At 33.7% G+C, this 22,752-nt stretch overlaps 1 protein-coding gene across 6 annotated transcripts in view; it reads right to left on the bottom strand.

The window, feature by feature from the left end:
- Positions 1-22,752, bottom strand: part of USP9X (ubiquitin specific peptidase 9 X-linked) — a 117,902-nt gene that overhangs the window by 3,684 nt on the left and 91,466 nt on the right. For all 6 annotated transcript variants that reach the window (XM_039888607.1, XM_039888615.1, XM_039888596.1 and 3 more), the window contains 13 exons: positions 22,344-22,566; positions 19,640-19,860; positions 17,011-17,201; positions 13,791-13,964; positions 11,494-11,635; positions 9,548-10,301; positions 9,036-9,159; positions 8,068-8,293; positions 7,407-7,536; positions 4,303-4,488; positions 3,598-3,818; positions 3,420-3,508; positions 28-184 (listed from right to left, as the gene is read on the bottom strand). In XM_039888607.1, coding sequence (XP_039744541.1) covers positions 28-184; positions 3,420-3,508; positions 3,598-3,818; positions 4,303-4,488; positions 7,407-7,536; positions 8,068-8,293; positions 9,036-9,159; positions 9,548-10,301; positions 11,494-11,635; positions 13,791-13,964; positions 17,011-17,201; positions 19,640-19,860; positions 22,344-22,566 — 2,838 coding nt within the window. The remainder of the gene's footprint in view (positions 1-27; positions 185-3,419; positions 3,509-3,597; positions 3,819-4,302; positions 4,489-7,406; positions 7,537-8,067; positions 8,294-9,035; positions 9,160-9,547; positions 10,302-11,493; positions 11,636-13,790; positions 13,965-17,010; positions 17,202-19,639; positions 19,861-22,343; positions 22,567-22,752) is intronic.

The following is a 22,752-nucleotide window of genomic DNA, read 5'->3' as shown; positions in this document are numbered from 1 at the left end:
TACAAAATTATAAGAAAAACCCCTCACCTGCAGAATCTGGTAAGCAACAGGACAATTGCTAAAGAGAGCTACCATACATTTTATACATTGGTATGCTCTTTTTTGATAGTGATTCTTAGAGCGCTGGATTGTGTCAAACAGCCCGTCTCGGTCATCTGGGATTCCTTTAAGTGCATTATGAATTCTGAAAGAAAACCAGATATGCTAGACAGTAGATAGTTATTAAACCCTTGAACAGATGAGAAAATGGGCACGGAGAAGATATATGACTTTGCCCAAGGTCATACAGCCACCTAGCAATCTTGTGCTCTTACCAACTTATTACCAATCCAAAATGATTTTTGCTCTGTATGTTCATTCAAATACTTGATCAGAAGTGAATTCAGGGCACTAAGATTAATACGAACTTTTAAAATGAAAGTTAACAACTAAGTTTATGACTGCTGTACTTAAGAATTTGCTTCACATCAGTTCCTTTTATAAAACTGCATTTCTGAAGATAGAATCCAGTGACTATGAAACAGTGACATAATTAGGAAGTATAAAATTAACTTGAGTTCTAATGAGAATATGTGGCAGGCCAAGCAATTTTCACTAACAGTACTACAACTTGGCTGATTTGCCAAATACGAATGATTTCATTTCAGTTCTTGTTGAACTACAACAGAACAATATATAGCCAACAATTTTTTGTTCTCTACAATATGCATTTAAAAAATGATTGAGGGGCAAAAATGTGCCTTGTTTCTTTTGTGTTAAAAATATCACCTACCAATAAACAAAATGTGGTATATATGCATACAGGGGAGTATTATTCAGCCTTAAAAAGGAATAAAATTCTGACACATGCTACAACATGGATTAAGCCTTGAAGACAAGTGAAATAAACCAGACACAAATGGATAAATAAGTGTATGATTACACTTATATGAGGTACTTAGGCAAAATCACAGAAAAAACAGTGGTTAATAGGGGCTGGGAGGAGAGAAGAATGGAAAGTCATTGTTTAACGGTTATAGAGTTTCAGTTTGGGATGATGAAAATGTTCTGGAGATGGACAGTAGCGATGGTAGCACAACATTGTGATGTACAAAAAGCCATTAAATTGTATACATTAAAATGGTTAAAATGAATTTTATGTTAAGTGAATTTTACCTCAATAAATGATTATCTGTACAGTCTATAATTTAAAAAACCTTATGTACGCCATATATTTTAATAGAATGTTCCAAATCAAAATGCAATTTTTGGGGAGGAGGGGAGATTATGTACAGTCATAAAATGTTTTGTTTAGAAACCACAACTTTAGTAATTTTGCAAAGTTTAATCACTTCAGACCCAATAATCAACCATGTACAGGATTCTTGCTGTTTAATCGAAACCACTGCACTGTTTATCTCTGTTTTTCTTTTGTTTTTATCTTCAGTTTTGTCAAATGATAAATGAAGTGCTAAGCTATTATTGCTGCCACACCGTGTTTTCTTCCCATTAGTATTAACTGCTTTCAAATGCCATTTTTATCAATGTATCTTTGCCTGCCTTGTTTCCCAATGCCTAGCAGTGCCGGGCACATGGTAGATGTTCCATAAATATTTGAACACTGCTTATGAATAAAAAGCTATGAGAAAATTATTTTCAAACTTGGGCCAGTGATCCATAATAATCATATCTTACTAATCTCGTCATACTAAGTCAATTTTCCAGGTTTAATCTAGCACTTGTGCCTTTACCATTATGATTTGCTCTAGTGAACAAAAGAGCTAAGATGTGACTAACTGGTTTTAAAACTATAAATGCTTAAAATATTTTTAAAAGAAAACGGTAGAGGTTAGATTCCCTTAAAACCAACTCATTTTTTCCCAATGAATAGTCATTATTTATTTAAGCTAGCAAGTTCTCAAAGACACAGAAAACCTTTTCCATGTATATATACAATATAATTATTGTTAAAAAGTTTTACCTAAAAACCTGTAAAACCAACTCTTAAGAAAAGTTTCAAATCCTTTAATCATATTGAAAAGGGTGCTGGATAGTGCTCAAAATAAATGGCTATGGTTTTGGAACTATTAAATTTTGTGTATCACAAAAATGGATTCCAGTTAAATGCCATTTTTACATTAACTTGACGGTTTGAAATCCATGATAATTTTGGAGATACTTTGAAAATATGAATTCATGAATTCTGGCATTTGCGATCCCCACTAAAACTCAAGATTGTAATTTCTCTTTAAGCATTTTGTTGTTATAGAACTTGTTTATGTTTTAATTATTATATTGACATATAGGAGGCAGTCTGCTATATAGATTATGAATTGTTGCTCAAAACAAACTATTATACTATCCTCCATGTGGGTAGAGAATTTATAAAATCTGGCAGAGGTGTCAACTAATTCCATAGTTCATCATCATCTGTATAACTCTCTTGGGATTAAAGATATATTAAGCCTTTCTGGTAAAAAACCAAACAGAAGAATTCTGGAGGAAGCTTGAGGGACAGTGAAGCTGGATAAGTGCTCTTAAAACAACAAAAACCCTCTGAACTTTTCATGTTCTGAAAAACTCATTATAGTTGATGCTCATTATTCACAGATTCCATATTGATGATTTTGCCTACTTGCTGAACTTTATTTTTAACAGCAAAAGAATCGACACTTGTGCTTTTGAGGTCATGAGCAGAATGGCAGGTGTCTTTTTTGCTGTCTATTTAGTGACACCTTTTCCACATTTTTGTGCTTTTTGTTGATCACTGTTTAAAATGGCATCTTTTTCAAATGTATAGTGCTGAGTGATGTCTAGTGTTCCTAAGCCCAAGAAGGTTTTGCAGGGAAAACACGTGTTAGATAAACTTTGTTCAGACATGAGTTATTTTGAGTTCATTGTTGAATGAGTCAGCAATATATATTAAATAAGGTGTCTTTAAAAGTGAACACATTTAAAAAAGGTTATATATTGACTGGTTGACAAAAATGTAACCAGAAGCTTGCAGAAACATAATGCTATATTATCCCTAGGAGCAATGCTTTGCTAATCGCTCATTCAGTGTCCAAGGTGACTTTTATAGAATGTAACTACCCTAATCTATAGACCATTTTTAGATAATAAAATGTTATCTCTTGTGACTAATTCTAAAACTTATATAATCTAATCCTAAAATATTTACAAAAAGCCTATGCAAGTTTTTCTTAATGATAATACTAATAATAAAAAAATTTCAAGAAAAAGTATATTAAGTATGCAACTTGGGCAATGAGAGAAAACAAAAAATGAAATAAAATTGTGAGAAGGAGAACTTTTTATTTACTCTTAAGTTTTTGTTTAAATAAAACATTTGTTAGAATTCCAAGAGGTAAAAAATATGTGCTGACTAGCCATTTTAGTTAGTCTAAAAGTTGGGCAAGTTAACAAAAAAGAGTTTCTACCTGTGAGTCTGCCAGGAGTCCTCAATCAATAAGATTTGCAAAAGCAGATCCAGATAGGGTCGGAGTTCATAAGTGTAGGAATATGCAACCTAAAAACAGGTAAGAAATGGTGAATAACTTATTTAAAGGAATAACAAAACAAATTATAGGGACATATGAATGTTTATTGTCTTTTAACCTGCCAGAGAAGTTCACTGAGGACAGTAGATGAGAACTGAGGATTCTCCCAGCAGCAAAAACGAAGCAATTTGACGGTTTCCTCTGAGTTACTGCAGTCCTCAATGATTTTCTTCACATAACTTGTTCTTACAAATAAAATGTCTGCCACATTCTGCTGAATTGGCATTATAGGCTGTGATAAATTAGGATCACCAAAAGGATTGGGAAGGGGAGGATTACCTAGAATACAGATTTGTCATCAATAAAAAGTAAAAGGCTTCTCCATAATACATAGCTTCCACCATATAATAGTTTATGATTTTATTTTAGAAAAATAACATTTTATTTTATTTTGAAAAGTAACACTTTAAATTGAGTTTCCTAAGTATGACAAGGAAAATAATATTAGGCATTACAATGATCAGATATACCAATGACCAGATGATAAAATGCAAAATTTAAACGTGAACACTAGCATTTTCTGATATAAAAAGTCAATTCTTAAACTACTTTATAAACAAGTTATCAATCTCAGCAGCAAGCAGACAGAAAATGATCCCATTTAGACATGTGAAAAATGCAGGACTCAATATAAAATATTCCAAAGCATAAACCTTCAGACTTGTTTTATAATTAAACATCTTGAAAATTACTTTCAATTAGGTACTATATATGGCCAGCAGTGTTTTAAAACCAATGTAAAGAATGGAACATTCAGCTTTACCATTGATCGAAGACTGCATTCTTGATGAGACATTGCAACAGCGGATCAGCTGTGACACTACTGAGTATAATTTGCCTAATTCAGCATACTGATATTTGATTGGAGGACCTGGGCCCTCATCTAAAGACACAAGCATAAAGGTGGCAGGTACACTCAATTTCAGAAGCTGTGTCTTCTCTGCCACACCTACAATGAAGGGAGAAGTGGGAAGAGAAGGATAATTATTATGTGACCAGAAGAATTAAGATATTACAGGGTTCGTAATAGCTATCTAAAATATTTTCCTATAATTTTTATGATCAGAAGATAACTTTTACTTAGTATTTAGAGAATTATTTAACCAGAAGAGAAAATCTACTGAATCAGTACTATTGGATCTAAGAATTAAAATGGTTCAAAGTGACCATGACATTACAATCATACTGAGCATAAAGATGAACACTTTCTATTACCTAGAGATAAAAAATAATAATTCTTTTATAAATTGCCTGTCTCTTCTTTCTTCCACGACCACGCTTTTGAAAAAGATGCCTAAGTATTTCTGCTTTCTCATTTTCCTGCTCCTCAACCTATACTAATTTGCTTTCTGCCCCCTCTCCTGGTATAAAGCTAAGGAATAGGCCTCAAACTGTAACTACTTTCTCAGTCTTTGATTCCTCTTATTTCTTTTCTACCTCTTCTTGATCTCATTTGTGAGTCCTTCCTCTCTCTGTCTCTTAAAAAAGTCAATGCTCCTGAATATCTAATCACCAAATCCTACAGATTCTACCTCTAATAAAAAACACCAGAAACTGTCCACTAGTACCCCCTTCATTGCCAGTTCCCGAGCACAGGCCACAACAATCTCCTGCCCATAAATCAGGGGTCTCCAACCCCTGGGCTGTGGACGGGTACCAGTCCATGGCCTCTTAAAGAACCGAGCTGCACAGCAGGAGGTGAGTGGCCGGGGAGCCAGAAAAACTTCATCTGTATTTGCAGCTGCTCCCCAGCACTAGCATCACTGCCTCAGCTTCACCTCAGATCATCAGGCATTTAGATTCTCATAGGAGTACTGGTCCTTGGTGCCAAAAATGTTTGGGACTGCTGCTAACAATTTTTAGTCTTACTCCCTTGTAACCTATTCTGCACTATATATAGCCAGAGTGATCTTTCTAGGAAGTATGTCTATTCAAAACTCTGCAATGGCTCTCCAATGCCCTAAGGATAAAACCCAGAATTCCTCATAAGACTTGCCACAATAATGATCAGAGAATCCTGCTCACCACTCCTATCATCCCAATCGTACATCAAAGACCCCGTATTACCAAAATCTGGTCGGGTACCCCTATGATGTACTTCCATGGTAACTTGTATTTTCTCTATTATAGCCATTAATATACTTTATGAAAATTATAATTGTTTCTATATCTCATTAGACAATAGACTCTTATTTATCGCTACATTCCAATAAGTATAATAAATACAGGTACACAATCCTTTATCTGAAATCCTGATATTCAAAGAACTTTTATAAATATAACGTTCTTTCATAAAGTTGGTGTCAAAATGTGTGTTTGGTGGGAAAATCTGGCCTGAACTGACAAAAAGGCTATTTACAGCCTTCATTTATCCCCTCCCACTGTGAATATTCATGTTTTACTGTAGAAATATTGTGTATGATTAAGGTGATACCTTGGCCCTTGCTATAGTAATGTTACATGATGCAGGTTATATGCACTGCCTTATCTTTCTTAAATCCAAACAATTCGGAACCCCAAAGCATATCTGGTCTTATAATTTCATATTAAAGTTTATAGACTGGTATTTGTTTTTAGTAGGAAAAAATTTTTAATTAGATTACATTATAAACCAATGATGTATGCTTTGTGAATAGGCAGTATCGAAAAAGGGAGTTAAACAATATTGGATTTTTGTGAATGCCTAAAATAGATTCTACTTATGCTTGTTTATATTCTCTTCCTTCTCAGCTACGAATAACCAAATATCTCCAGCATGAAAAGAGAATGTTAAAAGGGTGACAAGATCAATTGGTGATTAGAAAATTTACACACTAAAAACCTAGAATGGCAGGGATGTTTGGGGTATAGAACATAATTTTGGATATAAGAGGTTTAAACTATTTTTTAACTTTAAGGAAGTTATTCAAAACTAAGTCTTCCAATTAGTTCCAAATCTGGCCCAAATATACATTATCACTAAGACACTAACTGAAATGTCTCAATAAATCAGTCATTTTAGGCTCAGTGTACGAACACTTCATTGACTGATACATGCTTTATAATTTTAATCATAGAAAATTCACCAACTCCTAGCCAATTAACAAACACCAAAATGATAATGGAAGGATTTTTAATGATACTCTTACTGATCTATTCATTTAAGAAATATTTACCTAGTGCTACTGTGCAAAGCTCTGATCTTTGCAATATATTTGGGGAAAAAAAACTTGAACACTATAAAAAATAAGAGTTAGGTGCTCATTTTGGCAGCACATATACTAAAAAAAAAAGAGTAAGGATAAGACAGTATAGCACACTTTTAAGGTAAGTATTATGGAATCATTGAAATCATCAAGTGATGTCAGAGCAGGTTCCTTTGAAAAAGTGGTGTTATATAGGGTAATAACATGAATAACAGGGTAATTTAAGTGAATATTTGTAGTACACCTTTAATTTAGTTTACTTCAACAAAAACTTATGTACTAAGTCCTTTATCCAAACTTGGTGAGTATCACAACCATCTAGAGGTCTCTTGAAAAAGTGGATTTCTTGAATTACCTTTGAGAATTGATTCAGTTGGTGTGGGATGGGGCCTAGGAATCAGTATTTTCAAAAACAAGACAGATCTGGCACCACTTCAGGAAATGAAAATATGGTTAAGACAGAGATTCTGACCTGTGTCCATTGCAGAGATAAGACACAGGAATATAACTATAAAATATAAGGTGAAAAGTGCAATGAAAAAAGTTTCAGATAAAATGCGTAATAGGTTTTATGGAATATTGTTTCCATTTTAGACCACATTATAACTTATCACTTGACTAAAATGACTTCACCTCTTAATATGACACATTAAAACAGAATCATGAAAACTTAAATTCTTACCTAAATTGGCATACATTACAAACAGGTTGAAATACTGCTGTAAATGACGCCCATGCTCTGAAACTTCCCTTCTCAAGAGATTTAGTACTGCTCTTAGTAAGTGATCGCTCAGGCTTAAATTGTCATAAGCCTGTAAAGGATAAAACATTAGCTGTTTTTCAGAAACAAGGTGCAGGTACAATATAATTCTATTTGCATAAAAAAGGGACATGAACATACATTTGTTGAATATAGGCAGATGTTTCTGGAAGGACTGATGACAAAAGAATTAAAAAGGGTTGCTTGTTAGGAAAGGGAATGAAGATCAAAGGTGAATTTCATTATAGAGTGTTCATACTATTTTAATTTTTTAGAAAATGGAAGTGTTTTTTAAAAAAAAACTTTAAAAATAATCCGTGCAACAGTAAGTGTATAATTAAGCCACTTCTTATAAATGAATTAACAGAGAAAATTCCATTTTTTAAAGAGCCAATAACCACCATTCATTGCTGTGAAGTACTTTTAATGGAACCCGTAGACACCAGATTGTGCAGTGTGTGTGCATGCATACACGTTTGTTAGGTAAACATATCAAAAAGATGCACACAAGATTATGACTTTAAACTTCCAGGAAACAGAATTTGTAAACAATTAATCACTGGAAAGAAAACTGGGCAATTACCTGACTAGACGGTCCAGGAGATGCAAAAGGTGAAGGACATGGCCCATCTTGCAAGGAAAAATGTGCAATAAAAACTATAAGTTTTGCAAATGCACCTCTCACTTCTGCACTAGGGCACTCCAGAAGGTATTCAGAGAAGCGATTTGAAACATTAAAAAGGACATTATGAGCAAACCAAAAACGTACATTCTTGCTATGACGAAGAAGAATACACAATGCATCATACCTAAGACAAAACACACAAAAAAAATTATGAATATCAATTCAGTAATCTGTTTGCTGTAGTAAAGGGATTGGTCTCTAGGAACCAAATAAAAATCAAAGACCTTTTTACCACTGGAGGGACAGAACCATCAATGGTTGCTTCTAATACTAATATTAAAATGATAGATGAATGCTATGACTTGGTCTATTCTCACAGAATGACAAAATACATGAAATCTTGTAAAGTCCTCTATAAATCCATTACTAAACTCTTCTTAGGTTCAATGATGAAAACAATATCCCCTCCTTCCTTTAAATATCTTACTACTGGATGAATAAATGAAAATTGTTAAATTGAGGTATTATAATGGCTTCTATACTTTCACAATTAGAAATATGAAGAACTCATTTTAATTTTTTACCCTTTTAATCTATGACACAATTTAATCTATCGAAGCTAAAGCATAATAATTTCCTGATAAAAAAAGTTTAGACTTTTAACTATCATCCTGTAATCTTTTGTACAGGATGTCAAAGATATGATATAAAATAAGAGAAGCAAAAGCTCACCTCTGAATAATAAAAGGCCATATTTAATCTAAGAAACTATTTTAATATGATTTTTCTCACTATTACTACCAAGAGTTTTATTATGCATTCCAAATCTGAAACAAGATTATCATGGTTTGGAAAAAATAAAGCAGTATATTAAAGAACCAAACTAAATGTCAGTGTAATAGAAATGAAAATCCAAAGCAACGTACCAATCACTGGCAGAGCCACGGACTATTTTCTTGGTGTGAAATCCTGTGGTAAAGAGGAACCTAGCAGCAAGCTGTATACTAATCATAGTGATTTCTTCTGCTTCGGGCAACAGATGATCTTGCCCTATAAATAAAATGCATACCAAAAAAAAAAAATCAAATTTCTATGTCCAAGCCCCATTTTCAAACAAGTCTGCATTTCCACTAATTTTCAGAAGTCTTAACTTTGTTAAAACCCCTCTTAGGCTACTCATAAAATAATTCTTAGTAGTAGTTCTCCTAAAGCACCATTTCAAACTAACGCTTGAATCAAAAACAAATTGTTACAATAAACAAAAGCTCTCATTTCCAAATAGCAAGACAACATATAACGCTCAAAGGTAAGTGATCTGAAATTCAACTTTAAAAACAACCCAAAGTAAAAAACTAAACATGTTAATGCCTGCTAAAAATTCCTGCAAGTAAAAGTTATGCTTTATTACTAAGAAGCTAAATACTTTTTTGAAACTTACCTGGAGGAGGATTTAAGTAAACACCATTACATGTAAGCAATTTTTTCATAAACTGAAAATATTCCAAACTGTACTGCATTCGGTTATGCATGAATTGTACATTTTGTTTCCGTACACTTCTCTCAATGGCTGATGGCATAATAATCTGATGGGGTCTTGTGGTGACAGCAAGCTCTGATATGTATCTTATCAACTCGTCCCCTTGTTCTATTGTGTCCAATCTTTCATAAAAAAGGATATAAGCATTCCACCACCTTTTCTGGCGCCTGTATGACATGCGCTTCATCATGTGATCAAATACTTCTCCCATGTACTCTCCACCAAAACACTGGTTTTTCATTTCTTCGTCATCATCCATTTTACACTCTGTTACATCTCCATCATCAAATTTATACCAGCGATTTCTCTCACCATCTCCACCATTCCTCTGAATGATATAAGAATAATAATGTCCCCCACTTGCTTGACCACTGTGTACAAGCACACCCACGAGTCTGTATTTCGTGCTTCCTGCTGTCTCATTTTCACACTGTTCATTCTGTTGTATCAACTGACTCTCTGGGTTTACATTATCTCCTTCCAGCTTTGCAACACCTGCAACTGTGTAAGGTTCCATGTCCAGCTCTCGAGGAAATTCAAAATAATCATTGAACTTGATCGCACATTCTCTTTCCCAGTCGTAGTCAAATCGTTTTAGTTGAATAGCAAGGACAGGAGGTAATTTTTTAATCAGCAAGCGCTTTACAGTATCAACCTAAAACAAAGAGAGCAAGTTACTAGATGTTCTCTTATAAGCCACATAAAAAAAAAAACAACTTAATTGTATTATTAAATTCTCTTAAGACTAACCTGAAATCATATGTAAACAAATACACGATAACGGAGGCAATCAAGGTATTTGTCACAGATGATATTTTTAAAAATGTTAACTAAAATAATATGGAACTAGCTGATGCCATTTATTACAAATTATAAAAATTAGTGATACAGACATTACTTGCTGTATGGTTTCTATACTGTCATTGCCATCTAATCACCATTACTTGTTTGCTATTTACTATTACTCTAATTAGGATGTGGTCTGCTGTGAGCAAACTGAAGAAATACAGTAATAGTGGCTAATACTTATTAGGTTGTTAGGTACCCAGTAATATGCTATGTGCTGCCCAAGTAGCAACATATTCAACTCTTTCAACCATCTCAGACAGGTACTACTGACCTTAAGGATGAGGGTTAGGGGTTAACAGAGAGATTAAGTAACTTGCCTCATTTCAGCTGTGAGTGGCAGGCAGTATGGCTTTACAGCTCACCAACTCAATCTCTAGACTTTAATAGCTCTGTAAGTGCAATGTAAAGTCAAAACAACACAGGTGACTTCGAAGTGAGAGGGTTTGGGAGCCCAGAAAGATATTTTACTGCATGTATGTGTAAACTGTTTCTCCCAAATGGCTGTTACATAAAGACTAAATCAGATGGGTCTAAAAATCTGATGCAAATGGTTTAAAAACACAGGTGGTAGAAGAAACCTTATGTGGCTAACTGAAGTAATCAACAGTTTTAGCAAACTTCTTGGTCTCGACAATTAACTCCGGACATAAGAGAATGAATGATAGTTCTAAGACTGTAGTTTTGAGGAGTTCAATAGCAGTTTGGTTGAGTATGGATGGAAAGTGTCTTTGTAACTCAGATTAAGAGAATGTGATTATTAAGCTACTATGATATGACTTCTAAAATGACTCACTCTTACCTGTTCTCCCTAGTCCTCTGGCACTACTTTCTCTCAATCTTCTTTCCCTGGCAAACCTTTAAATCAATTGTCATCTTAACTACCTTTTTGCTACCACTATAACAAAGCAAGATGAATATTAAGGACAAACAGAATCGATGTCTTCCAAATTCATTAAGTGTAATTATAATTATTTTAAACAAAACTGGACAATTCATACCTTTTTATTGCATTTTTCACAATGATATGCATTTGCACCTTCTAATAAATCTCCTTTGACATACTGTTCCAAAGAATCAAGAAGATTTTGGTGATTTCTAATGTCTACATTCAAAGTCGTAAAAGATTCTTCACATTCGTATCTAAAGATATTAAGAAATTATCAAAAAGGATTTATTCCTTAGTTTTCTAAAGATTTTATTTAGTTATGAAGTTAATGAAAATCACATTTGCAATATTTGTAATATAATACAAAACCTATAAACCATAGTGTTACCAATAAATGAGTTACAACTTATAGGTCACTTATCCTGTACTGAGCACTACATTAAGTTGCCTACACACACACACACACAAAAATATATACAAGGTTCTCTGTCTTCATGACAAACCTATTACAGAAATAGCACCATCTCCATTTTAGGGGTGAGGGAAAGTAGAGTTCAGAAAGGTTAATTTGGTCAAGATTACAAGGATAAATGGTGTTTCGAAGGCAGGTCTGTCTGGCTTCACAGCTTAAGCTCTTTATAGCCTCTATCATGCTGCTTCCACTGTCATGTTTAGACAGCAATTCATGCCAAGGCCAAAATATGAATTCAACAAGTTCTGAAAAGGGTATATGAAACTATTAATGGGTTGAATTTTAAATGTTCCTCCTTTAATGGAAACCTTACTTAAGCACAAATTCATTAACACGCAAATGAATAGGGGAAAAGCAATCCGAGTAGGAGCCAGAATCTCATCCTGTGGTAATTTTCTACCAAAGGAATTTTCAGATTTCTGATAAGACATATCCATAAATTCTAACACGTGATGTAGGGAATACAGTCTCAACCATCAAACTTATCCATTTGACAAATATATTGAGAGTACCTTCCATGTGAAAAGCACTGTGGGATAGTCAATGTTTAAGATAGTTCCTCATATTTAGAACTTTTCAATTTAGTTAAGGAAAAAAGATAGGTACATAAATAAAAGCATTTATAAGGGACATGAATGGAACATGAAGCAGGTATTAAGCAAATTGCTACGATAATCAGGGAACTACCCATACAAGAGAAAAAAGTTAGATCTTTTGACTATTTAAAAAGACATTCTAAAATGAGAAGTTAGCAAAAATTTAAAAGGCCAGAGAGTAAATATTACAGGCTTTTTGTGTTGTGAGGTCTCTGTGGCAACTATTCGACTCTGCTGTTATAGTGAAAGCAGCCAGAAAGTAAAGGAGTGGGTATGTTCCAATAAATGTTTACAAAAATATGGTCCACAGTGTGTTAACTGTCGTTCTAGACAAATAATGCTCTAAAACAGAGTTGGGACTCTATGTAAACTTCTGGCATGTAACAAGACTAGTTTAATTGTAGAGTAGGTATTTGAATTTTAGGGATCTTAAGATCATGCTCTCTGGATTTTCACTTAGCAAAGAAAATGAGTAATTTCCAAGTAAATTTGAAATTGTCTTAAACTAAAAATGACTGATAAGAACAGATGACCCAAAAGTTGGCTATTTTATCAGTTAATTAAAAACAAGAAGTATAAATGATAATTTTGTTGTCCACTTAATGCAAAAGATCTTTCAAAAGAACCACAGGTTGCCTAGGCTATGCAAACAGTTATATGCCGTTGTTCTGAATGAATTGTTGAACCTATGTGAATTTCTCATTTATATATTATTTTTCCTCACCAATCATTTCCCTATGTTCAAAAACGAAGCTCCTCCACCAAATACATACACACACAACAGGTATTGGACTATTTTCAATAAAAGACCTTAATTTCCCTTTTAAGTAAAAAAAGAAAAGAAAAAAAAAAAGAAAAACCACTTTGTTTAGTCAACTCTTACTATATTTTGTGTAGAAAACATAACTTAAGGATAACGACAATAAGTAATGCTATTTTAAAGTCAGTCTTTCATTTGTATAAGAAATAGTACTCCATGTCTGTCGTCTTCTAAACTTACTGTATTTACATAGTTTTAATTATAAAAGACAAATTTATAAGTAACACCTGTAGATGTATGCAAAGTGCCATTTTATTTCCCCACAAGTGACTATACACAAAAGAATGTAAGAGTATGAAATAGTGAAATCTGATGGAGTAAAAGAAACCAAATTATTTGACAAAAACAAGAAAAAACCCTCCCACATTAGTAAGGTATACGCAGTATTTAATTCAGCTAGTCTCAGGTATTTAGTAATCGATAGCACACCCCACTTTTATATATAACTACTAGTAAAAATTTTATTTTTGTTAGTAAATAAATAGTACAACATACACTTTAAATATGTAATTAGCACTTACCTATGTGGGCAGCCTTGGCAAATCTTCTGATCAGCAAAGGAACCTCCCAAAACTTTACTTAGCATAGCTGGATGTCCTAAGGCTTTCAAAGCTTCATCTAAACTATCCACCAATGAATTAAAAAATTCTAAAGCATCATGTTGTTCACGTAGATTGACAGGCTCACCCCAAAGCCTATGAAATGAATTGAATAAAATTTGTAATGTGTGACATTTCTAAAACAATATATACAACATATTTTTCAGGAAAAAAGCAATACAACCACAAATGACAGTATATAAACTGAGATTTATTCCTCAATTACATAAGGAAGTAGAAAGAAAGAAATGCTCTTAACATATACAGTAAAGTAGGGGAGAAAGAAAGAGTGATAGTCCAGCGGGGAAGAATTACCATGATACTACTGGTGTGGCTGATGGACAGTATAGCTCCAAGAAGGATGGTTGCTCTAGGTAATATGGTATATGCATGCGTTTTGAATCCAACTGAAGACGTTATTAAAATGGGGGTGGTAGATCTCATATAGATGTTATAATTACTATTATATTTTATTTTGCTTAAATTTTGGACTACAGATACAATGCCAAGATAATATCTATTTACTCTTAAATTGATTTTTCCAAGTGAAAAGAGAAGGTTTGACTTGTTTTAGAGTTGATCTCTTTTGAATAATCTGAGGACTTAAGTGAGGCAAATCAATTCTTATGAAAACCAATATAGCTAAAACCTAATCATTGCTGGAAACTATCAATGACATCTAATTTCGTATTTAGAGATTAATACACATAAAGAATAGAAGCGAATTTATTCTAAGTGAGAGATATAACAAATGTATTTTAAATAACATTAGTGAAACAAATGTCTTCTGATAAATTCTTTTGTAATGCTTTTTTCTATGTAGCAAATAATCTCATCCCTATTGTCTACTTGAAATTTACACATAGTGAGTTTGAAATCAAATATATCATCATTTCATTATTGGAAATGACACCAATCCACTCTATTTGCTCTCAAATTGTAGTCAACTGATACTTTTAAACATGTAGTCAACTATTAATTACTAAAGGGAAAAGGTACTTTTCCAATTGACATGTTAAGACAAAGGATCAAAGTTAATATCACCAATAATCAGCTAAACTGATACCACGTGCTTTCAATGCGAAACAAATATCACCTACATAGTCTTCTTGTCAAAAAACATGTAACTTAAATCTAATCATGAGGAAATAATCACACAAATAAAGAAAGTGAGGGACATTCTGCAAGACAACTAACTGGTTTAGATTCTTCAAAATTTTCAGTGCCATAAAAGTTATGACAACTTTGGGGGATTATTTTAAGACAACCAAAGAGGTAACAAAGTCTTGTGATTCTTTTCAGGATACCAGACTGGAAATGAAAAATGAAAGTTATAATAACGTGCCTACAGTGTGGATAGTCTAAAAGTTCTAGTCTAGACAAACGGCAAGATCCACTTAGGATAGGGAATAATTGAAAAGTCAAAAATGCAAAAACATTTTAAGACAGAAACTGTAACTGAATGACAAATTTTAAGATAAAAGCTCAAAAAGCGTGCGAGTAATTTGGAAGAGGAAAAACAAATGCTAAAAGTCTTATGGCTGAGGTGAGAGAGGTTAGGGAAAGAAAGAACTGGAATAGTCAAAGATGAGGGTGAGGGGTGTGTTGGGTGATGGGACTGAAAGGGCAAAAGCAGAGCTGGGAAGGAAGGTGGAATATGCAAGCCAATAATATGGATTAAGTAGGGTAATCTTAGGGGAATCAGAGGAATTCATATGGCGAGTCATAGGGAGGTCACTCTACTATAAAGCAGTGGTTGCAAAAGGAATCTAAGTAGTATCCTTGTAGGGAGAAGGAGAGCTCTCTGATTGAAGACAGGAAGGTGGACCACAGTAGCAGTATCAGGTGACCCTTTGCTTCCTCTATGCTCAGCAGTCTGGGAGATACCTTGAATGGATTCAAAGGAGTATTATTTAAAAACCCCACTGCTATGAAGGATCACAGCCTCTTTTATACACAGTAAAGACTTATATGGTTGTACTGTGGTATATACAGTGCATGGCACAATCGGCAATGATTTTTTAAAAAGTAAAATAAATGGAGTAAAAGTAAGAGCAAGGTATCATTAAAGATTAAAAAAAAAAGTTATTTATCCCTGCTTTCCTACAAAATTGTATATTAGGATACCCATATACTTTATAGATCTATTTTAGTTAATAAATGAAGAAAGAACATCAGAGTTATCGCTGTTTTGTAACCCTAATGAAATACCGTATTTAGGCAATCACAATCAATGGCTATTATTATAAGAGACAGACATTTAGTCTTCTCCTCATTGAGATAAACACTACCACCTATGAAGTAGTCTTGCCTATTCCATTCAAAAAAAAAAAAAAAAAAACTAAATCTGAGTAAGCCTCTAGATCTCACTCCCTATTTACAGGAAATACAAGGGACTGAGGAAAACTACTAAAATACCACAGGGATCCATCAATAAAACTGAGATGGTGGGAAAATTTATAGGGTAAACTACCTGTCTTTTTTTTCCTTCAACAAATAATTGCAAGGGTGAAAAAAGATTAGAAGAGACTCAAGAGGTAAAGCAAAAGTTGTGGTATATGGACTTCATTTGGATCCTAATTTCAAAAAATACACAGTAAAAAACAACTATAAGTGGGTAAATTCAAACACTGACAAAGATAGTAAGGATTTTTAAAAAGACACGATAATAATATGGTTATGTTTTTAAAAAAACATTAGAGATACATACTGAAATATTTATTGATGAAACTACGTATCTGAGATTTGCTTCAAAACAATGTGGAAAGAACTAGATGGGACTATAGATTAAAAAAGACTGGCCACGGGTTGACAACTGTTGAAGTTGGGTGATGCATACCTAAGGGTTCATACTATTTTCCTTATTTCTGTGTCTATTAGAAGTTTTCAAGACAAAAATAAGAAATTATTAACATCTTAAGACAATAAAGAATGCTGCCTCTCCTTACCATGACACTTCTACTTCCTCCTTTGGAGACAATGAGAAAAAAACCTACCTAAGAAATAAAGTTTAAATATTACTATTGCTTAATATTAAACTTAAGATGTCTTCTGACATATATTTTAGAAGTTTAATGTTAGTGTCCTGAGATGTTAACAAAGGTTTAAGCAGTATCCCTATTACTATCCATCCATAGTTTACCTGAACTGTTTCCAAAATCCTCTGGGCACATAGTACTGTAGTCGAGAAGCAGCTAGGTGACCAAAGATGACCTGAAGGTGTCTTAGAACACCAATATTGTACTCTTTCCTATCTTCTGTTTTACTTAATGCGGGTTTGTCTTCAAATTGTTGAGGATATCCAAATACATCATCTCTGGGATCAACATTGCTCTAGAAACCGAAAAATGTGATTAATGAGCTAATCTAACTTTATAGTAAAATATGTTGAGACAAATGCCAAATAATTAGTGAATAAATAGAAGTATAGATCATTTGTTATTTCCAAAACACTTAACTTTCAACTTGCAAATTTTAATTTACAGTATTAGTGTTTATCCACACCATTCCACAAAAGAGTTGTCATAAAGGAATAACTGTATCGGAGAGGTAGATAATATAGATAATACAGCAGAGTAGAGTATAGTGATTAACTTAGACTGAACTGGACACAAATGCAGGTTATAAACTAACTGAACAACTTACTTAATCTTTCTAAGCTTCAGTTTCCTCATATGTAAATGGGGATAACACATTCTTCATGTAGCTCTTGAGGGGATTACATGAGATAATATATATGAAGTACTCAGAACTATAAACATTCGTTAAAATATATATATTCAGAATAGCAATACTATTCGACAAATGGTGCTGAAAAACTAGATATCCATATATGCAAAGGAATAAAACTGGACTCTTCCCCACTTAACACTAGACCAAAATTAACAATACAGATCAAAGACCTGAATGTAAGACCTAAATTTATGAAACTCTTAAAAGAAAACACAGAGTAAAAGTTTCATAACATTGGATTCAGCAATGATTTATTGACTATGACACCAAAGGCACAGGCAACAAAAGAAAGACATACTGGACCTCATGAAAATTTAAAACTTGTGAAATAAACTGGAACTCTTATATATTGTTGGTGGGAATGTAAAATGGTGTAGCCACTATGAAAGAGTTCCTTAAAAAATTAAAAATAGAATTACCATATGATCTAGCAATTCCATTTCTGGGTATACACCCAAAAGAACCAAAAGAAAGGTCTCAAAAAGGTATTTGTACTTTCATATTCATAGCAGCATTATTCACAATAGCCAAAAGGTGGAAGCAACCCAAGTGTCCACTGATGGATATATAAAATGTGGCATTATCCATGTAATGGGATATTATTTAGCCTTAAAAAGGAAGAAAAAATTCTGACACATGCTGGGACATGGAAAAACCTTGGGATATTATGCTAAGTGAAATAAGCCAGTTACAAAAAGATAAACACACACACACACACACACACACACACACACACACACACACACACAAAAAGACAAATATGGTATTATTCCACTTATATGAGGTTCCTAATGTAGTCAAATTCACAGAGACGGTGGCTGCAGATTTGTGTCTAGACCTTTAATATAGAAATAAACAATATCTAGTCCCTGTCCATAAGAAACTTACAGTCTAGGGAAGGAAACAAGTACATAAGCAAAAAAATCCCAACCCAAACCAAAAAAACCCCCCAAAAATCTACAGTGCAGGGGGTGTCAAGACAACATATAGCAGAGGGTACCATGACAACCAAGGTGGGACGCCTTCACTGAAATTGTATTATTTTGTCTGCCTCATTTACTTGTTGCTCGTACAATTAGGTATCTCCAAAAATGTGACAGGCTACAGAATTAGAATTTCAATTTTCACTCAGAGCAGTGGTTCTTAACCAGGTTTGGGTGTAAGCATTCCCCCCTATGAAGCTTTTGAAAAAGGTAAACATGTTCAGACTCCAATCCCTGGTTGATATGGTTCAGTAGCTCTGGGGAATAGTTGAGGCAACTCTATATTTCAGAAACTCTATAAATGATAAACTACCCCAGAGCAAATAGTTCTGGTGACTGAGAGAGGAAATGAGGAAAGACCCATTTCAAGATATTAACTACAACTGGAACACATTCTGGCTTCTCTCTTCAGTTTCCACCAACACTATGAATAGGAAAAGGTAAAATAAAAATAAAGAAATAGAGGATGGACACAAACGTGACCATAACTTAAGTTTTGCCATATTCTCTTCTTTAAAGAACCATGCCATAGTTACGTCAACTAATCTGCCGCTACAACCTAAACTTTCCAAGCTTTACTCTGCATTGGATACTCAGTAGGCAGCCTAAATTTTGTCACAAGACCATGTAACATTTAGAGTAGAGAGAAGTTTGTTACTTAAGCAAGAAGAGCTATTGATCTGGGAGAAATGTAAAAGCAAGCATGGATAATGAAACTGGCATAGTATACAATTTGGCACAAATTAATGGAGATAATGAAAATATAAACATTAAAAATTAAGATTCTTATCATTACACAAACTCCAGTTATATTAAACACTTTTCACACACAAAACAAGTGAGTACATTAACATAAACTATCATAATATTGAACTGTAGTTTAAAGTCTAGCAGATAGTGAACACTATATTATGTCAAGAAGCAGCAATCCATACTGGGAGATTCTAGCTTTATTTTCAAATTTATTTCAATAGGTCAAAGTACAACACTAAGAAAGAACAGTATCTGGTATCAGAATTTCAAACATAGAAAACAAAAATGCTAAATAAAATTTACCTCATTGTCCTGTTTCTCATCCCCAGACATATCATCATCAACATCACTACCTGTGCCTTCAACTGCAAGAATACCATTCCTGATGGAGGGAATCATGTAGAGTTGCTGAATCACAGAATTCATGTAACAAGTAGCACCAGCATTTTTCAGCCCCACAAATCCTTTTGGTGGGCGGGGTCCAACGGGTGGCAGATATTCCCACTCAGTAAGTGCTTCACATGCTGAGAAGATGAAAGATTCTTATAGTAATACAACCATTTTAGCTTCATTAAGCTGATAAATTAACATTAGCAACAATTCCACCACTCTTACAGCTACCTGAAGCAGTGTTTAGTTTGCATTTCAACCTCAATAAACCTAAAATATACAGCAACATGTACCACTATATACATTCTTACTCCATCTGTGAACCCATATTTTATCTGATATTGTTTCTAATGGCAGTCTCTGAAGTAGTCTCAGGTATGATGCTAATGTATACATGCTAACTTTACTTTTAGCTTTATAGTTCAGTCATTATAGATTTTCTACTTTTGTATGTTTTTTAAAGTGCCTTCAAAACTCATTCTGGCATAAAATGTTATATAAAGACATCAACATATTATAGTTTGCTCAGTCGTAAATAACCCTAACACCATCTGGGTTCACACCCTAGTTCTGATGCTTACCAACTCTTTCACCTTGTTCAGGTAAGCGTTTCTTTCCTAATAAATGTAGTAATAAGGATAATACTTGCTTTGTCAACAACCACAATGTTATTTTCAGGAGCAAATGAAATAGTAAGAACTATAAATCACCATGCATCTCCCTCCAACAAATATAAACCTCAAAAGAATGTAAATCTCATCATGGTCTAAAGAACTGGTTAAATAAATTATAATATATTGAACCGAAAGGTATGTAGCCAAAAAATGGAAACAGGTAAATATTTGTGTTGATAGAAAACAACTGGAGCTATATTAAGGAGAATACGAAAGAACACTATGTGGCTAAAAAACTGAACAACAAAAAAATTGGTATGTGGATTTTGCGTATACAGAGATGCTGGGAGGATAGACATGAACTGACCAGAATGGTTATAGGTATTAAAGGGGACTGCATGACTAGAGAACTGGAATGGGCAGGAAACAAACTTTTTAGTATATATCCTCTTTGGTACTTGAAATTTTTACCATGCAAGTATACTATTTAAAAACAAATGGTCTTTCTCTTTCTGCTGCCTTTGGAGGCTATAAAGGTATGCTGGGAATAGGACTTCTAAAACAGCAAATATGTCTGGAAGGTTGTAATCCAGGCTATTTTTTTGCTGGCTAGAAGCAGAGTCTTCCAAAATCAGAGGTAGCGCACAGCTTCCCTTCTTAAAATTGAAGGTGTTTATGCCAGAGATGAAACTGAATTCTATTCGGACAAGAGATGTGCTCATGTATACAAAGCAGAGAACAACGCAGTGACTCCTAGTGGCGAACTGAACAAAACCAGAAGAGTCTGGGGAAATGTTACTCGTGCCCGTGGAAATAGTGGCATGGTTCATGCCAAATTCCAAAGCAACCTTCTTGCTGAGGCCATTAGACACTGAATCCATGTGGATGTTGTATCTCTTGAGGGTTTAAACTTACTGAAAACTAAGTAGATAAGTGTGTGTTAAAAAAATAAACAACAACAACAAAAAAACGCTGTTTAAAAAAAGAAAAACAAATCCCAATAACAAAAAAGCCCCTGCTTCACTATACATAGATTTGGTAGAATAGCTAAAGGTCTAACCCTTTAAGCAGTTTAATCGGAATCTCCTAAATGTTATTAAAATGTCCTGATTATTTTTGATATGTTATATTCTGAAATATAACATATCAAAAATAATTTGACATGTTCTTAAAGATTTAGTATAATCAATTATATTCTTAAGCTTTGTAAATAAATAGTGGTTTTCTTTTAAAATGAAACAGCCTCCATTGTGTTTGATTTCTCATTTCTGCTTTTTTGGTTATTTTATATTTCCCCGCATCTTTTTTAGGGGCAAGGCAATCCTTGCTTGACCTCACAGATTGCAAGGACCTTGTCAGCTTACAATCCCTTATTTTTTATTTATTTTTTTTTACGCCTACAGCACCTGGTCTTCCTAGGTGGTCTCCCATCCAAGTACTAACCAGGCCCAACCCTGCTTAGCTTACGAGATCAGACGTCCCTCGTCTATTTTGAGCTTCAGTTCCATATCTGTTAAGATCTGGAGTCTATAGTCCATTTCATGTGAGCATTAACTGAGAATATAAAGTGCACTAAAATGTTATCTTCTCACATTTTAATATTTAAAATCAGATTTTCTTAGAGCTCGTATGAAAATAACATTAAAGAGCTTCTAAATGAGGGCCTAAAAGAGTTTCCAATGCATGAAATTTGAAGTATTAAATTTGAACTCTGGCCTCTGACTACTTATTACTCTGGAGTTTGGGTTTTATTCCATATGATTGAAATGAAATTTACTTTGCTAAATACTTGTACCACTTACAGAAAGACATTTAACAAACATCTGAAAACTTTTCTACATTAAGGCCCTCTGCTTGTAATGGTCTTAAATTATACATCCATTTGCTAAATGTTAAACTAGTTGCTGAAAGAAAAGCATGAGTTGAAGACGCTACTAAAAGCAAAATAGGAAAACAATCTGAACGCAGAGAATTATCTGTCATTAAAATTTTAAAATACTTACTAGTTATTGCTGTGCCAATGTAATACATTTCAGTCAAAGAATCTACTATCTGTTTGAGATTCCTCACACAGCCAACAGCTAATGCTACAAGTAACTCAAAACCAGCATTAATGGTAGCTGGTGAACTACAGACTGGAATAGCCTGCTCAGCTGGCAGTTCTCCATTTCTCATATACTGCAGGTAAACATTAGATGCAGGAAAGATGAAATCATCAATTAATTCCTACAAGAGTTGGAAAAAAGGGTTACATATTAGCAATTGATATAGTACATATAATCATGTATTTATATAATGTTATAGATTATTTACACATTTATGCATGATACGCAAATATGACATAGGTATAGTTATGCATGTATCTTATTTTCTAGGAAAAAAAAATGTCTCTTGGAAGGAAATAACATTAAA

The sequence above is a fragment of the Pteropus medius genome, unplaced genomic scaffold (assembly GCF_902729225.1).
Source record: "Pteropus medius unplaced genomic scaffold, Ma_sr-lr_union100, whole genome shotgun sequence".
Taxonomy (NCBI): domain Eukaryota; kingdom Metazoa; phylum Chordata; class Mammalia; order Chiroptera; family Pteropodidae; genus Pteropus; species Pteropus medius.
Note: the sequence above shows the minus strand (reverse complement) of the source record. Positions and strands in the feature narration are given on the sequence as shown.